Source organism: Oratosquilla oratoria, chromosome 16 (genome assembly GCF_046742065.1).
Source record: "Oratosquilla oratoria isolate Oo_2021 chromosome 16, ASM4674206v1, whole genome shotgun sequence".
NCBI classification, from domain to species: Eukaryota; Metazoa; Arthropoda; class Malacostraca; order Stomatopoda; family Squillidae; genus Oratosquilla; species Oratosquilla oratoria.
This window is the reverse complement of record NC_134792.1, coordinates 43,160,234-43,176,478: the sequence shown is the minus strand read 5'-3', so window position 1 is coordinate 43,176,478 and position 16,245 is coordinate 43,160,234. Positions and strand designations below refer to the sequence as shown.

Here is a 16,245-nt window from a genome sequence, read left to right as displayed (position 1 = left end):
GTACTAGGCATTATTAAAAAGAAATAAATAAATAGACAAATAAAAGGGTCGTCGACCACAGTCATTGGCGGGAGAGGGGCCAATGAACTGTGTCTGTGGAAGACAGACCCTGCTGCTTCCACCACACAGTTCCAATAGGATGGAGGTCGTATTATTAAAAAAAAAAAAAAAAGTGGTGATAGTAGTAGTAGTAGTGGTGATAGTAGTAGTGGTAATAGTAGTAGTGGTAATAGTATTGGTGATAGTAGTGGTAATAGTAGTAGTAGTGGTACTAGTAGTAGTGGTAGTAATAATAGTAATAGTAGTAGTAATAGTAAGTAGTAATAATAGTAATAGTAGTAATAATAGTAATAGTAGTAATAATAGTAATAGTAGTAATAATAGTAATAGTAGTAATAGTAATAGTAGTAGTAATAGCAGTAGTAATAGTAATAGCAGTAGTAATAGTAGTAATAGTAGTAATAGTAATAGTAGTAGTAATAGTAATAGTGGTAATAGTAGTAGTAGTGGTAATAGTAGTAGTGGTGATAGTAGTGGTAATAGTAGTAGTGGTAATAGTAGTAGTAATAGTAGTAGTAGTGGTAGTAGTAGTGGTAATAGTAGTGGTAGTAGTAGTAATAGTAGTAGTAATAGTAGTAGTAATGATAGTAATAGTATTAGTAATAGTAGTAATAGTAAGTATGAATAATAATAGTAATAGTAATAATAGTAATAGTAGTAATAGTAGTAATAGTAGTAGTAGTAATAGTAGTAGTAATAGTAGCAGTAGTAATAGTAGTAGTAGTTACATGATGTTGAGAGGGGAGAGGAGGACGAACGGGAGAAAGGAAGAAAAGGAGGAGGAGAAGAGGAAGTAGGATAACGAGGAGAGGGGAGGGGAGAAGGAACAGGATGGAAGGAGAGGAGGAGGAGATGGAGGTGGGGGTGAAGTGCGGAATTCCGGTGGAATCGCTTTGTCAATAAGAGGTGGAGGCAAATATGGAGGTTATGTGGAGGATAAGTGCGGAGTGAAAATGAAAATGAAGTGAAGGTGGGTGGAGGCGACAGGAGGAGGAGGAGGGGAGGAGGAGGGGAGGAGGAGGAGGAGGGGAGGAGAAGGGAACAGAACATGAAATAAAGCATAAATATTATCAATGTGGAAAGAGGAAAGGAAGAAACACGAAGATGGAAATAATTAGCTAAATATGCAAGAAACAGAAATCACACTGAAAAAATGAGTACTTTTAGCGATGGCTTGGAAAAAGGTAACATGCACAGGAAACGAACCAAGAGAGAGAAAGATAAGGACATAACTAGAGGGAGCTGGGGAGGTCGGGGGAACAGCCAGTAACACCAATTTACCCCTTACGTATCGGGTGGCACTTTTACTTTCGTCTAGCCTGCCGTCAGGCGATTCTATACACAACCCCCATCCCTCATATCTCGGTGTCAAAGTTCTCTACACGGTGTGAAGAGCTTTCAATTTTCTTTTTCTATTTTCATTTTTCCGCAAAATTATTCTGTATGGCATCAGGTCAGTCTTAATATTGTGTCAAAATAATAGACAGCACTGGGCGTGCACTGTACAATGCAATATTGAAAACAAATACATTCAGACTAATTCAAACGATTAAAAGCACACACACACTCAGAGGCACGTGTGTGTGTGTGTGTTCGCGCTCGCAATAGGGAAAATAAATTGAAAATACATATACAAATAAATGACTTAATCAAGCACTCAGACTCTCTCTTTTTCTCTCTCTCTCTATTTCTCTCCTCTGACTTGAAATCAACCACTAATTCAGTCAGCCAGTGAACTCAATCTCTCTCTGCAACATTCCATTTTACATCATAACAATAAAGTAAGAATCCCCAATCCCTTTCGCGAAATCCTCTTTTCTCTGGCACTCGGGGAGATAGGCAACCACCCCCCACCCCCATCCGACGTCCCTCTTCCCGCTCTCCTTCACGCTCCACAGAAAACGGTAATGGGTTACTGCGCTCCACTTGCCCAGAGTTAATTACAGACTTCACCGCGGGATGGCGACACTGGTCCTTCTCCCTTTCTCTCTCTCTCTCTCTCTCTCTCTTTTTCTCTTTTTCTCTCTCTTCCTCTCTCTCTCTCTAGTCTTTCTCGCCAAACTCCCCCTTTCCCCCCTCTCTCTCTCAGAGAAATGTCCCCCAAACTTCCATCACCACCACCACGGCCACCACTACCACCACCACCACGGCCACCACTACCACCACCACCACCACTACCACAACCACTACTACCACCATCATCACTACCACCACTACCACCACCACCAACACGCTGCACGCAATTTACATTTCACCCAGTCAATAGCATGTCTCAAACTATTCATTACACTATTCAAAGGGCTTGGGGGGGTCTCGACCTATGGCGGCCCTGTTCACTTTAGTGTCCACCCAGAAATACATATACCCCCAGCACAAAATTAAATAAATATGATATAAGAATAAAAAAAACAAAAAACATGCACAAATAAAATAATATCAATGGGAGTCCAGTGGCTACTACAGTGATTTCATTCTGGCTAACGCCATCTTTGTGCTTTGTGGGCATCTGGATACTTTGTTGTGGCTGGTGACCTGATCTCGCTTAATCTCCAAATGCTAAGCCATTTCATTGCATTATACCAATTCTAATCATTACTTTACCCGACGAGGGAAGAGGGTAGAGGGCAGTGGAGTATATAGGGGATGGAATGGGTGGGAGTGGTTTCATGCTTTTGTTTTTTGGCTACCTCCCGAGTAAGGGGGGAAAAAGCCTTTAGTATGTGTATGTATGTACTTTAACCGACGGCAGGCGACACTATGAAAAAAAAAAGCTTTGACAGTTGGCCTCGGTGTCTCCGGGCGATTTTGTTAAAGATAGAGGCAAATGAGTGGGATCCACTCTTCCGTGGAGACGAGGAGGACAGCAAAGAGTGGCAGGAAGCACTTCGAGGAGAGCGTACTGGAGATCGATCATGTTTATCAATTTACATTCTCTGGGAAGGAACGCAAGCACTCACACACGAAGAAAACATGCTAGGACCACTAAAGCGAGCGAACAGACACACAAACACATGCACAATAGTTGCATCAGCGAATGGTCAATTTGTCAACAGAGGCTCACATCAAAATGATGTAGTGTTCATGGACAAAGAAATGATAAAAAAAAGAAGCCTTGATTTCCCCTGACCGGAATATACAGCTGTAGTGTAAATATATGCGCACACACACGCACAAGAAAAATTAGGAATGATGCATTGCGTTGTATGGTTCTCAAAGAAAGACCCTTCATTTCCGATGTCCACAATTTCTTCTTTGAAACGAGTTTTCAACAAAGTTTCTCCAACTCACTTTTGCCCGATAAACTCTCTTCGAAATGGTCCATTCCGCTATAAAGGTAATTAGTAAGGGGTCTTTGCCTCCGGTGTCCCAATTTATATTCATATACACACACACACAGACACACACATACATACAGCAACCACAATAGACAAAGTTGAAAGGATAAAGAGAATACATATATATAAGTCCTCTGCTTGAGTGTCTGCCTGCGGTTAGCGGAGTGTGTCCACCACGTCAATATCTGGCTTCCTCTAAGCCTCGGTTGTGCGAGTTGCTATCACCCGCGTCTCTCCTGTTGCGGTCAAATGAACCTGACACAGAAGCGGGTAGTACCGTTCTAGTTGCAATTTTTCTTTTAACTAACAGTCACTATTCCAGGCCATCCTGGGTCAGGTTCAATCGTCCGCAGCTCTAGCAGCAGGTCAATGCTCCTTGTGAATAAATTTCCCGGGAACGTCTTCCCAAGCGAATTAACAAGACCCATTTTTGGGTCTTCAATTGCGAGCAAGGCCCTCTATTCCTATAGTGTAGTGGTTCCCAAACTATCTTACCTGACGCCCCCTTTTTGCTTCCAGTAGACCCGCACGGCCCCACCCCCTCTTTTGTTCATGTGAAATGATTCTTACATTTATTTCTTAGCATTGTTCAGGAAAACAGATTTCTGTTTGTAATGAGAACTAGCTTAATAGAAAACGGGTTGGAGTGACTGCTATAATTATACTTTGCATATATGTAATGGTAGATATTTGTCATTTGAATAATTTTATTATTCTAATTAAACAAATATTTGAGCAGATGACTTCACACCCCCCTTGTATCCTCCTCACGACCCACTAGGGGGGCGCGCCCCCCCTAGTTTGGGAACCACTGCTCTAGTGTGTGCAGTATGTTTTAAGGAATAAAACATATTGCAACTCCAGGAATACTCCATCAATCATCATCCTCACGAAGATAAATAAGTAAATACATACATATACCAAAGGCTTTTTCCCCCTTACAAGGGAGGTAACCAATAAAAACAGAGGCATAGAAACCACTCTCACCCATTCCACCCCCTACACACTCCCCTCCCCTCTACCCTCTTCCTTCCCTCTTATCATGGCACCTCCTGGATGTTAAAAAATGTAAATAGATAAATAAATATGTAATTAAATGAATAAGCATAACTAATAAACAAAAATGAATAAATACAAGGTAAATGAAATATAAATAAATAAATAAACTCTTTCATAGATTATTTAATACTTTGAGAGAGTCTAGTGCCACCCCTATGGACCATAGTTACGTAGCATTCTTTAATGACTAGGGATGCTGATCACGTTAAACTTTTATCCCTCCTTTTTTTAAATCCTCCAGAAATTCTCTCGTTTGATCTTTTTACAATTCCTCTTTATTTTTTTCCTAGCAAGCCCTGTCAGGGGACAAGAACATCGTCACCAAGTTTCCTGCTCGTCTTAAAAGAATGTTTTGAGCTGGCAACCGCAATCTATACGGAAACTCGGTACGTCCAGGATTATACATATATATATATATATATATATATATATATATATATATATATATATATATATATTGAAAAAAAAAAAACTACAAAACCTTGGGACAATCCTGCACCACAGACATTACACGACGCAAGAATTTGTTTACAAGCTGTCGCTATGGCAACGCCACCCTCCTGCCTATTTGTCCATAAATTTCCGGAGAGGAAAATTGCACCCTTCGCGTGATCGTTCCTCAGGAGGCCCACTCCTCCGCACGCCTCGCCCAAAAAATAACTGCTTACCCAGCATTTCCAACAAATATTATTTACTAAATAACGATATACTTGTACACAATGTGTATCTATAAACTTAAGTACAGAGTATGCATGTATTTACAAACGCACGAGCGCGAGCGTGTGTGTATTTTGAGTGCATGTATGTATACGTGTCTATGTGCGTTTGCGTGTGCGTGCGTGTGCTTGCCGGCACAGCTCCCTCTAAGAGACAAATGAACGTAATCAGGCTGGCCTCTCATTGGGGTAAAGTAATGGCCCAACGAATACACTTTCATACACGCACGTTTGTGTACGCGTGTACCTACAGACTGGAATTCACGTTTTCTCTCTCCCGATAGTCTGTGTATATATATATATATATATATATATATATATATATATATATATATATATACATATCTACATATATATATATATGTATATGTATATGTATATATGTATTGGTATATATGTCAAGGACTACGATTAATAGTAGTCCTTGGTATATGTATATGTATATGTATGTGTATATGTATATATATATATATATATATATAATTTTTTTATCTACCACAATACACTTTACTTCTAAGCCATCAACATCGAGCGACTCGAGGAGGCCAACATGCAGAAATTGAAACGTGGTACAGCCAAGGACTCGAACCTGAGCTATCACGTGACAAGTGTTAGTGACTTAACCGATTGCGGCACCAATATATAGGCTCCAACCCAACCCAACCCAATCCACTTCTTGGCTTTTCTTCTAGATTTTCTTACTACATCTTAAGTCATTATATCTTAGTTTACCCACAAAAACATTTTCTTCCAACCACACACACACACACACACACACACACACACACACACACACACACACACACACACACACACACACAGTCCTGACATTCGTATTTCACTGCCCAGAATTTATTAACGTATCTATTTTTAAGTACATTACCGTGTCGTCAGTCTTGACCGCCACCACCCCACGGGTAATACTCACCACCTCACCCAGCCACTTCCAGCCATTTCCAGCCACTCTCCGACCATTCCAGCCACTTCCCACAGCCACCCCCCCCCCCAACGCCAAGACCCCATCGCAACCCATCTGGGCGCTTACACCCCCCACCCACCCCCAACGCCAAGACCCCATCGCAACCCATCTGGGGGCTTACACCCCCCACCCCCCGTCCCCACGCTCGCCTTCTGCAGGAGCAGAGCGCCATCAGACCCGAGGAAATGTCCTCCCAATGGCCAATTACACATTGTGTGCCCTTCTGCGTCGGCGTCTGTGCAAACACGCCCTCCTCCCTCCACCCTCTTCTTCTCCTTCCTCTCCTCTTCTTCCTTTTCCTTCAAGTCCTTCTCCTCTTCCAACTACACTGGTTCCTCCTCCTCCTCCTCCTCCTCCTCCTCCTTCTTCTGCTACTACTTCTTGACTCCCTCTTCCTTTTCCTCTTTCTACTACTTTACTTCCCACTCCTCCTACTCCTCTTTCTACTCCCCCTTCGCCCCCTCCTCCTTCTCTTCCTCCTCCTCCTCCTCCTCCTCCTATTCTTCCATTCGTCCTTTAGCTATTACTCTTCCTCACCCTCGCTCCTACAAACAGTTCTTCCTGCTTCTACCCTGACATGACGACCCACCTTCAACTCCTTCTGTACTTTCCCAGTGTTCAATCCCCCCCCCTTCTCCTCCTCCTCTCCTCCTCCTCCTCTTCCTTCCCCCCCTTCTTCTTTTCTCTCCCCGTTCCCTCCTTTCCCCTTATTTAATCTCAAGCATTTGTATCTCAACTTGTACTTGAAAAAGCTGTAATAAGCAAAACGTCGTACAAATAAAGGCTCCGTCCTCATATGATGTTTAACTCGTCAATCCTTCTGTACTGTTTGGCACTTTATCCTTTCACTCTTGTTTGCCGCCAGGGGATTCTATTCATCTCCGTAGCACATCCCCCCCAACCTCCCCTTACGTACCGGTTGGTACTTTCCCCCACCTTTACACCTGGTTGCCGCCAGGCGATTTTATTCATCTTCGTGACTCCTTCGACCAAACGCCTTCCGCACCGGGTGTTCCCTTTCCTTTTCTTCTGACTGTCACCAGGCGATTTTAATCAGCTTCTTGGCACGTCGGTTTCCTTTACAGACGTTATTCTGGACAATACCCAACGTATTTAATTCCTCTTTATTCTGGATGCCACTAAGCTATTTTATTCAGCCGGCTGACCAGATCAAATTATATTAAGTCCACCACTATTCTCACTGCCATCTCAAGAGCTGCCTCTAATTTGGGTTCCGTTTTTCTCTTCGTTGTTTTAGGCTTCTTCTCTTCTTGTTGTTGTTGTTCTTGCTCCTCTTCTTTTTTGTTGTTGTTGTTGTTGTTCTTGCTCCTCTTCTTTTTCTTTTTCCTTTTCTTCCCTTCTTCTTCTTCTTCTTCCACTTCACATTCCTCTTCTTCTTCTTCCACTTCACATTCCTCTTCTTCTTCTTCCACTTCACATTCCTCTTCTTCTTCTTCCACTTCACATTCCTCTTCTTCTTCTTCCACTTCACATTCCTCTTCTTCTTCTTCCACTTCACATTCCTCTTCTTCTTCTTCCATTTCACATTCCTCTTCTTCTTCCACTTCACATTCCTCTTCTTCTTCTTCCACTTCACATTCCTCTTCTTCTTCCACTTCACATTCCTCTTCTTCTTCTTCCACTTCACATTCCTCTTCTTCTTCTTCCACTTCACATTCCTCTTCTTCTTCTTCCACTTCACATTCCTCTTCTTCTTCTTCCACTTCACATTCCTCTTCTTCTTCTTCCACTTCACATTCCTCTTCTTCTTCTTCCACTTCACATTCCTCTTCTTCTTCTTCCACTTCACATTCATCTTCTTCTTCTTCCACTTCACATTCCTCTTCTTCTTCTTCCATTTCACATTCCTCTTCTTCTTCTTCCACTTCACATTCCTCTTCTTCTTCTTCCACTTCACATTCCTCTTCTTCTTCTTCCACTTCACATTCCTCTTCTTCTTCTTCCACTTCACATTCCTCTTCTTCTTCTTCCACTTCACATTCCTCTTCTTCTTCCACTTCACATTCCTCTTCTTCTTCCACTTCACATTCCTCTTTTTCTTCCACTTCACATTCCTCTTCTTCTTCTTCTTCTCCTTCCTCTTTTTCTTCTTCTTCTCCTTCCTCTTTTTCTTCTTCATCTCCTTTTTTCCTTTCTTTGTCATTGACGTTTCCCGTCACCTTTCGTTCTGTGTCACGTGTTATTTTTTTTCTCATTGTTTTTCGTTCGGGAAGATTCTATTACCGGAGGCCTCGAACCCGGGGGCTGTTATTACAAGAACACACAAGCGAGACGGCCCACAGGCATACCACGCACGCACGCACACACACACACATACACATACACGCACACACACACACACACATACACACACACACACACACACACACAAAGTATGATCATTTGGAGAGAAGGAGACGGGACCCGACGAGTGTTGCTCCTTTCCTGTATACTACAATTAGATAAAAACTATTAGGTAAATACAAGCACATATGAACTCAATCTCAGAGGCCAACTTGGTTCATCCTTTGACGTCTAGGTCTTCCTCAACTGAACGAAATTGGCTGGCGGCAAGAGGAGGTACCTGACGAAGGCGACGACGGAGAGAAGTCAAGAGGTTCTTCTCGGAGTCTACAGTATAAAAGGTCACCGTGTGAGGTAGTGTGTGTGTGTGGGGGGGGGGAATGCGCAGTGTTTTCTGCGTGGTGTCATGCTGCCCTGTTCGGGTCCGATATTAGTGAACGGTTAAGGGGACAACTTCCAGGGATGAAAGGGGCGAACCAGGTGGGTACTCTCTCTCTCTCTCTTTCTCTCTCTCTCTCTCTCATCTCTTCACTCTTGCTAAATACAGGCGACTTTATTCACACACAGGGAGAACCCAAGACAAATAACAAAATGTAAAAGAGTTCTAGAGCATCTCGAACACCTTTTGCATACAAATACCACGACAGAGTTAACAGGAGCCCCTGGGTGTCTCCTCGGGCGCTTTCCCAAGACCGGCAGAGCTATCCCAATGTTCCAGTTCATGCTTCGGTGCTTCCTCTCGGCCTCAAGGGCGACTTTGAGGGCGAGGTCGAACTCGGCATTGGTAGTTATCAAAACATTTGCTCTTTCTCTCTCTCAAAATTTTGACTAGTGTGTGTGTGTGTGTGTGTGTGTGTGAGATTCACCATGGTCTTGGATCATGTGTTAGACTCGTGATCAACAGTTATTAACCTCCCGGATGAGAGCTCAGAGCTCGTATGACCGATCTATGGGTAATACTGTAACTTTACACGCACACACACACACACACACCCAACTCCCCGCCCACGAGAATTGGAATAACAACCCACTGCGCAGCGATACTGAAATTATTTCAGCCCTAGTCGGGATTCGAACCCGGACAGCCGTAGTGTCAGCCGGGAACTCTAACCACTGTGCCACGAGGTGTGTGTGCGCGCGCGCGTTTCTCATATATTATTGTGATTCTTGTTTTGTTTTTTTACCTACGACAAAGAATATACGACTTCTAACGACATAACAAAAGGATCGTGTACCATCGCTCCGTTAAGATTAACCTAACAGATCTGTTAACGCCCGTGCCTGGTGCCACTTTTCCTTTGACACTATTTACCTCGCTGGTTACCACGATAACTGCCTCGATTACGACGGAGTTACGTCAGCTAATTAGGAGGCTTTGTAGAAAGTATCTACATCAACATGTTCAGTGCAACCTTACGAAACGTAGAGTAATTGATAATAATATCATTATCAACCTACTTCCATATTTGATCACGGACCCAAAGACGGTAATGAAATTAAGCTTACATGAGCATATCTACACACGCACGTTTTCTCTCTCTCTCTCTCTCTCTCTCTCTCTCTCTCTCTCTCTCTGTGTTCAGAACCTCTATAATTCGATACCCTCCTATATCCGGAAGGAAAACGCCTCTATAATTGGGAAAGGGAGAGTTTTCCGTGCGAATAACAGAATCTTTCGAATTAAAAAAAAGAGAGACTGAGAGGTTCTCAGCTGCAAAAGCGGAACGTCTTCTACAGACTCCAGTGGTGCCGAATGAGATCGCCTGCATTAGATAAACTCTTTCATAGAAAACGTCGTTTAACAAGGCAGTTACGTATCTGCCGTCATCCCTGAGTAGGGAGACATGTAGTTAACTATGCCTTCTCACTATTCATTGCAACTATTCACTAAAGACCCGAGAAATAGTCGTTGACTATCTCTTATAGCACTAGAGGAAGAGGACGAGGAGGAAGAGTGGGAAGAAGAAGAAGAGGACAAGGAGGAAGAGCAGGGGAAGGAGGAGGAGAGGAGGAGGACGAGGAAGACTAGCAGGAAGAGCAGGAGGAGGAGAGGAAAGAGGAAGAAGAGGGGAGGAGGAGGAGAGGGAAGAGGAGAAGGAGGGGAAGGGGAGGGCTGGCGAAGGTATGCTGATAGCGTTGAAGTACCAAAGGAGAAACATAAAATCTTGGAAGAATCGACCGCACGAAAGCAAATGCATTGCGGCGAGGAAAATGACGGGAAATAGAGATAGACAGAGAGAGGGGGGGGGCGTAAAGGCGTGGTCTCCATGGTTTTGGATCACGTGCTAGACTGCTGATCGCCATCTGTTACCCTCCCGGATGAGTTCTCAGACCTTACAGACACTGCACTTCCATCTCCTTGCTTAAGAGGGTAGTAACAGTTTGCAGTATTAGGGGATTCTTGTCCTGTAAGCGTGGCACGAACTCGGCACTGCTGCCTGGTAACCCGTGACGCTAACCACTAAACAAAAGAACTGTGTGTGTGGCAATTTTGTATACACTGCTTAGAATACTTTCGATCGGGCTTTGGATTTTTTTCCTAAAAAAAGAGAGAAAAAAAAGTCCTGATTGGTCCAATTAGTTGTAATGACGTCACTCTTTCCAGGTCGTCAACAAATGGCCAATCACCGCATCGAGCTGGAAATTATACACAAACACGCCCACACACACTAGAACACGTGTCAATGTGCTGACACGTCACACACACGATGGTGACACAGGAACGGGGCATCACGAGGTTAGCACATTTCTTGCATATTACAGTTTGGTAAATATATATGCAAGCGTGTGTTTGCACACACACACACACACACACACACACACACACGACTCGTGGCGCAGTGGTAGAGTTCCCAGCTGCCAATACGGCGGTCAGGGTTCGAATCCCGACCAAGGCTGAAATAATTTCAGTATCGCTGCGCTGCGAGTCATTACTCCAACTCTCGTGGGAGGGGAGTTGGGTGTGTGTGTGCGTGTAAGGTTAGTATCACCTATAGATCGGTCATATATGAGCTCTGAGCTCCCTTCCGGGAGGGAAATAGCTGTCGATCACGAGTCCAACACGTGATCCAAGACCATAGCGAATCACACACACATACACACACGTTGGCTGGGCCCAACATGCTCTCCTCTCTGGTTATGGCGAAACCCCACGAGCTTAGAACCGGAGTTAAACCTCTAGTAAACTGAGCTTAACCTAGTCCGGCTTGCTCGGTGGCTGGTGCACATTAGGATGGTTGACCCAGTGACCAGGAGATTCCATTCAGCTGCCGTCAGGCGATTTTATTCAGCCAAGAGTAAGACTCCTCGAACCAAAAACATAGAGAAAAATTCAAGTGAGTGAATTTATAATAAACATATTTGATGTAATTAAAAATGTATATACGTTAGCTAGGTATGTGGTCTCCGCTGTTTCTACTTTGCCAGGAGGCGAGAAAACGAGGCCTCACACGATCCAGCTTTCGTTTTAATGTGATGATTAATGAGCTGGCTGGCCGGCCGACTGTCAATAAAACATCATTTTCTTTGTGACGATACGGTCTGCAAGTCACGGGCGACTCGCCCCGACAGACGTGAGAATGTGACCTGGATCGAGGTGGAGGAGGAGGAGGAGGTAGAGGAAGAGGAGGTTGAGAAGGAGGAGGTGGAGTGAGGAAGGGGAGAAGGGAGGAGGAGGTGGAGTGAGGAAGGGGAGAAGGGAGGAGGAGGTGGAGTGAAGAAGGGGAGAAGGGAGGAGGAGTGGAGGAAGGAGAGAAGGGAGGACGAGGAGTGGAGGAAGGGGAGAGGGGAGGAAGAGGAGTGAGGAAAGGGAGAAGGGAGGAAGAGGAGTGAGGAAGGGGAGAAGGGAGGAAGAGGAGTGAGGAAGGGGAGAAGGGAGGAAGAGGAGTGAGGAAGGGGAGAGGGGAGGAAAAGGAGTGAGGAAGGGGAGAAGGGAGGAGGAGTGGAGGAAGGAGAGAAGGGAGGACGAGGAGTGGAGGAAGGGAAGGAAGAGGAGTGAGGAAGGGGAGAAGGGAGGAAGAGGAGTGAGGAAGGGGAGAAGGGAGGAAGAGGAGTGAGGAAGGGGAGAAGGGAGGAAGAGGAGTGAGGAAGGGGAGAAGGGAGGAAGAGGAGTGAGGAAGGGGAGAAGGGAGGAGGAGGAGGAAGAGTGGAGGAGGTGAGGAGATGGAAGCAGAATAACCTCATTAAGCGTAATTTTCGTCATTCCCGTAAGCTCGACAATTGTCTGCAGCTTTTGTGCATTCACGTCTATCTTCCGGGGAAGCACCCAAAGATTCGAAAGAAATCCTCGAGGCCGACTTGCCCTTATGAAGTGGATCTCAAGGACAAATCCATTTGGTTCTAATTACCTTTATAAGAACACAAGAATGGAGGGGACTGCAAAAGACCCTAAGGCCTACACTAGGCAGTTCCATGTCCGTTACCATCTGTCATCCCTAATCATGAAGTTTAATCTTCTTGTAAAACAACCAATTGTTTCGAGACGACAAATATCAGTGGGATGTTGTGGAATAAGAGAACTTTTCCTCCTCGCAGGTCAAACGACAATAAAACTGGAACTGCCTCTGATGGGAGCAATTACCTTGGAGCCAAAAAACGAGGTCAGGTTATTCATCGCCGTTCACAAAAACGAGGTCATTTGATTGTGTTTGTTGATCGGAGGAAGTCTGTGATAGGCTTCCTGTTAATTATAGATCAATTGTTAATCATAAATCAATTAAGTATTTTTTATCACTTGTGTAAGGCGGCAGTGAGAAGGCCAACACACGCACGCTCCATCGCACCACATATCATGAGCTCCACCTGAAGGTGCAACCCCGAGTGGCTGGTACTCGGTACCCGGACCGGGCCCATGATGACCCCGGTACCAAGTTTGAGTATCTTTGCCTTCATATTAGAAGAGATAATAACTGGCGACTGATCCCCTCATCCTGGTCAAACGGTTTGTCAAACCGGGTTTATCAAACAAGTGTTTGAAGTGATGTTTGACCGTATGGATGGGGTATTTGGTTGTCAAACATGTTTGTCAAATGTGTTTGACAAACAAATACCCCGATTCACACGGTCAAACATCACTTCAAACACTTGTTTGACAAACCGGGTTTGATCGTGTAAAGGCCCTTTAGTTTTTTTTTTTTTTATAATGCATGTGGATAGGGCGCGTGATTCGCCATGAACGTGCACGCGCGCGCGTGTGTGTGATTCACCATGGTCTTGGATCACGTGTTGGACTCGTGATCGACAACTACTTCCCTCCCGGAAGGGAGCTCAGAGCTCATATATGACCGATCTATGGGTAATGCTGTGACCTTACACACACACACACACACACACACCCATCTTCCAGGCCACGAGAATTGGAGTAACGACTCCCAGCGCAGCGATACTGAAATTATTTCAGCCCTGGGCGGGATTCGAACCCGGGGCGCCGTAGTGGTGGCCGGGAACTCTACCACTACGCCACGAGTCGTGTGTGTGTGTGTGTGTGTGTGTGTGTGTGTGTGTGTGTGTGTATTTATGTGTTCGTGTGCGTGCGTATACAGGCACGCATGATTGTGCGTGTACGCACGAAAAACAAAACGCTACATATATAATTCCCATGAGTCACTTCCTAGCCCACTGACTCACTGGAAACCCGTCCCCTACCTCCTCCCTAAACCCATTCCCCATCCCCCTCCGTCCTTACCACCCTTGAGTACTCACCTATCATAAGCAGGGTGATGGTGACGTATTCTGAATTGTAGGTCTTGACGGCGCCGAGCACAGTGCCCACGACGGTACAGCAGAGGCCGACGAAGGCAATCATGATGATGAACCAGCGGATGGAAACGGCTTGGGTGACCATCAGCCCGCAGCAAGATTTGGCCTCGTCGTCGCTTAGGTAGGGCGGACCAGCGCGGGCAGAGCATCGTGATCTGAGGAGGAAGAAGAAAATGGTTAGAAGGTTATAAGCTATTTATGTTATGTAAGGTCTTTGTTGTTTCTGTTGTTACTCTAGTTCATGTTAGAAAATTTTCTCTAGAATCTACCCTTTTTAACTGGACAATGTCGATGCATTAAATTCTGTCCTTTTTTTTTATGTTCTCGTAATCGACATAACGTCATGTCGCGTACAAAGGAGCCAGAAAAAAAAAGCGACATGACGTCACTCATTAGTCCTTCTTTTTTCTCTACATTTTGACAAAGTCTTTTTTGATTTTTGGGTAATACGATGATCAATCCGGACGCAAGAGGTGCCAGACACATCAAACCTCGACCGGCAACATTGCTGTGATGCGATTAAAAAATCACTGCCAATCTTCAAAATTATCTTTTCACTAGTGTGATGTAGAAGACTATACGATACAAGATTAAACCAAAATTAGTCTTAGTTTGGAGTACTTTTTTGTCCTGAAAAATACACACACACACACACACACACAGAGCAGGGGTGCCCAACCAGTCGATCCTGTTTTAAGTCAATCACACTACTGTACCTGTTAATAATTCGTCCTTCACAAGTTGTCATGCAAATAGCTGCAATAGCATACCCAAGTACTCATGATACTTGAATGATTATATTTATCTTTTTTTCTGGGATTTTTCTTTATCTAAATGATGGTGTATATGTCTGAACATACAATTATTTATAAGAAACAGACTACTTCTGCGTTAGGCTGATATACTCGTACTATATATAATCAATGACCTTAAAATCTTGATCTTTTCTAAATTTCATGTGATCCGCTATGTCTTGGATTACGTGCTTGACACGTGTTCGGCAGTTACTATCCTTCATGCTCAGAGTTCATATATTCTAATCAATAGGGACAGTAACGGCTTGCCATAAAAGAGCAGCTTTCATGCCGCGAACTGGGCGCGAACTCGGTACCACAACGCGGGAGTCAGAGACGTTACGTTTCTACTCCAATAGCAAACCTTTTTGCACTAATGTTGCTAACATAGAAACTCGATCACAATCAATACCTTGCCCCCGTTCGTTGGGGCTGCGGTGAGGTCGGATGTGTGGAGATCGATATGGTGGAGCTAGTAAGGATGTCTAACAATGAAATTATAATAATATTTGTGTCAAGGTCGTTGGTGGTTATATATATATATATATATATATATATATATATATATATATATATATATATATATATATATATATATATATATATAATCATCTGGGACAAAATCGCCCCGTACCTGGAATCTCCATAAGTTAGGTAAAGTCTGTTGAAACATCCGTTGCTTATATACAGCAAAGCATCACTGACCTAATTTGGCCGTTACCTAATTCTGTATCAAAGGACATTATTACACATGAATAGCAGTGGATAATCTGTAGCTCTGTTAAGTACTATAGTAGTCTTGGTTGTGCTGGACAATGGAACTGTAAAAGGTTGGTAGCCTGAATGAGTCGAGGTATGTAAAGCGGACACTACAATCAATATCAATGCGCAATATTCTTTATTGTACAATATCATTAATGGTGTAGGCATGGTATTTGATGTCTTCAATATATTGTGTTATTCTTTGATGTCTTCATTATATTGTCATTCTTTGATGTCTTCAATATATTGTGTCATTCTTCAATACCATCCCTACATCATAAATAATATTATACAATACGGAATATTGTGCGATGATATTGATTGTGTAGGTGTAGAGCCCACTTAAGTACACAAAGTCTGTTTACAATTGTCGCAAATATTAGACTCGATATGACGTCAAATCGTTAGCCACTCCCACCTACACGAGGAAAGAATTAATGCGTTTAGATCTTAAGTAAATTGATGCATTATACCTGAAT

General features: G+C 43.8%; 1 protein-coding gene across 1 annotated transcript in view; it reads right to left on the bottom strand.

Moving 5' to 3' along the window:
- LOC143033933 (uncharacterized) overlaps nt 1-16,245 on the bottom strand; it is a 380,598-nt gene that overhangs the window by 25,674 nt on the left and 338,679 nt on the right. Inside the window, exon 2 of the mRNA XM_076199609.1 lies at nt 14,154-14,365. Coding sequence (XP_076055724.1) covers nt 14,154-14,365 — 212 coding nt within the window. The remainder of the gene's footprint in view (nt 1-14,153; nt 14,366-16,245) is intronic.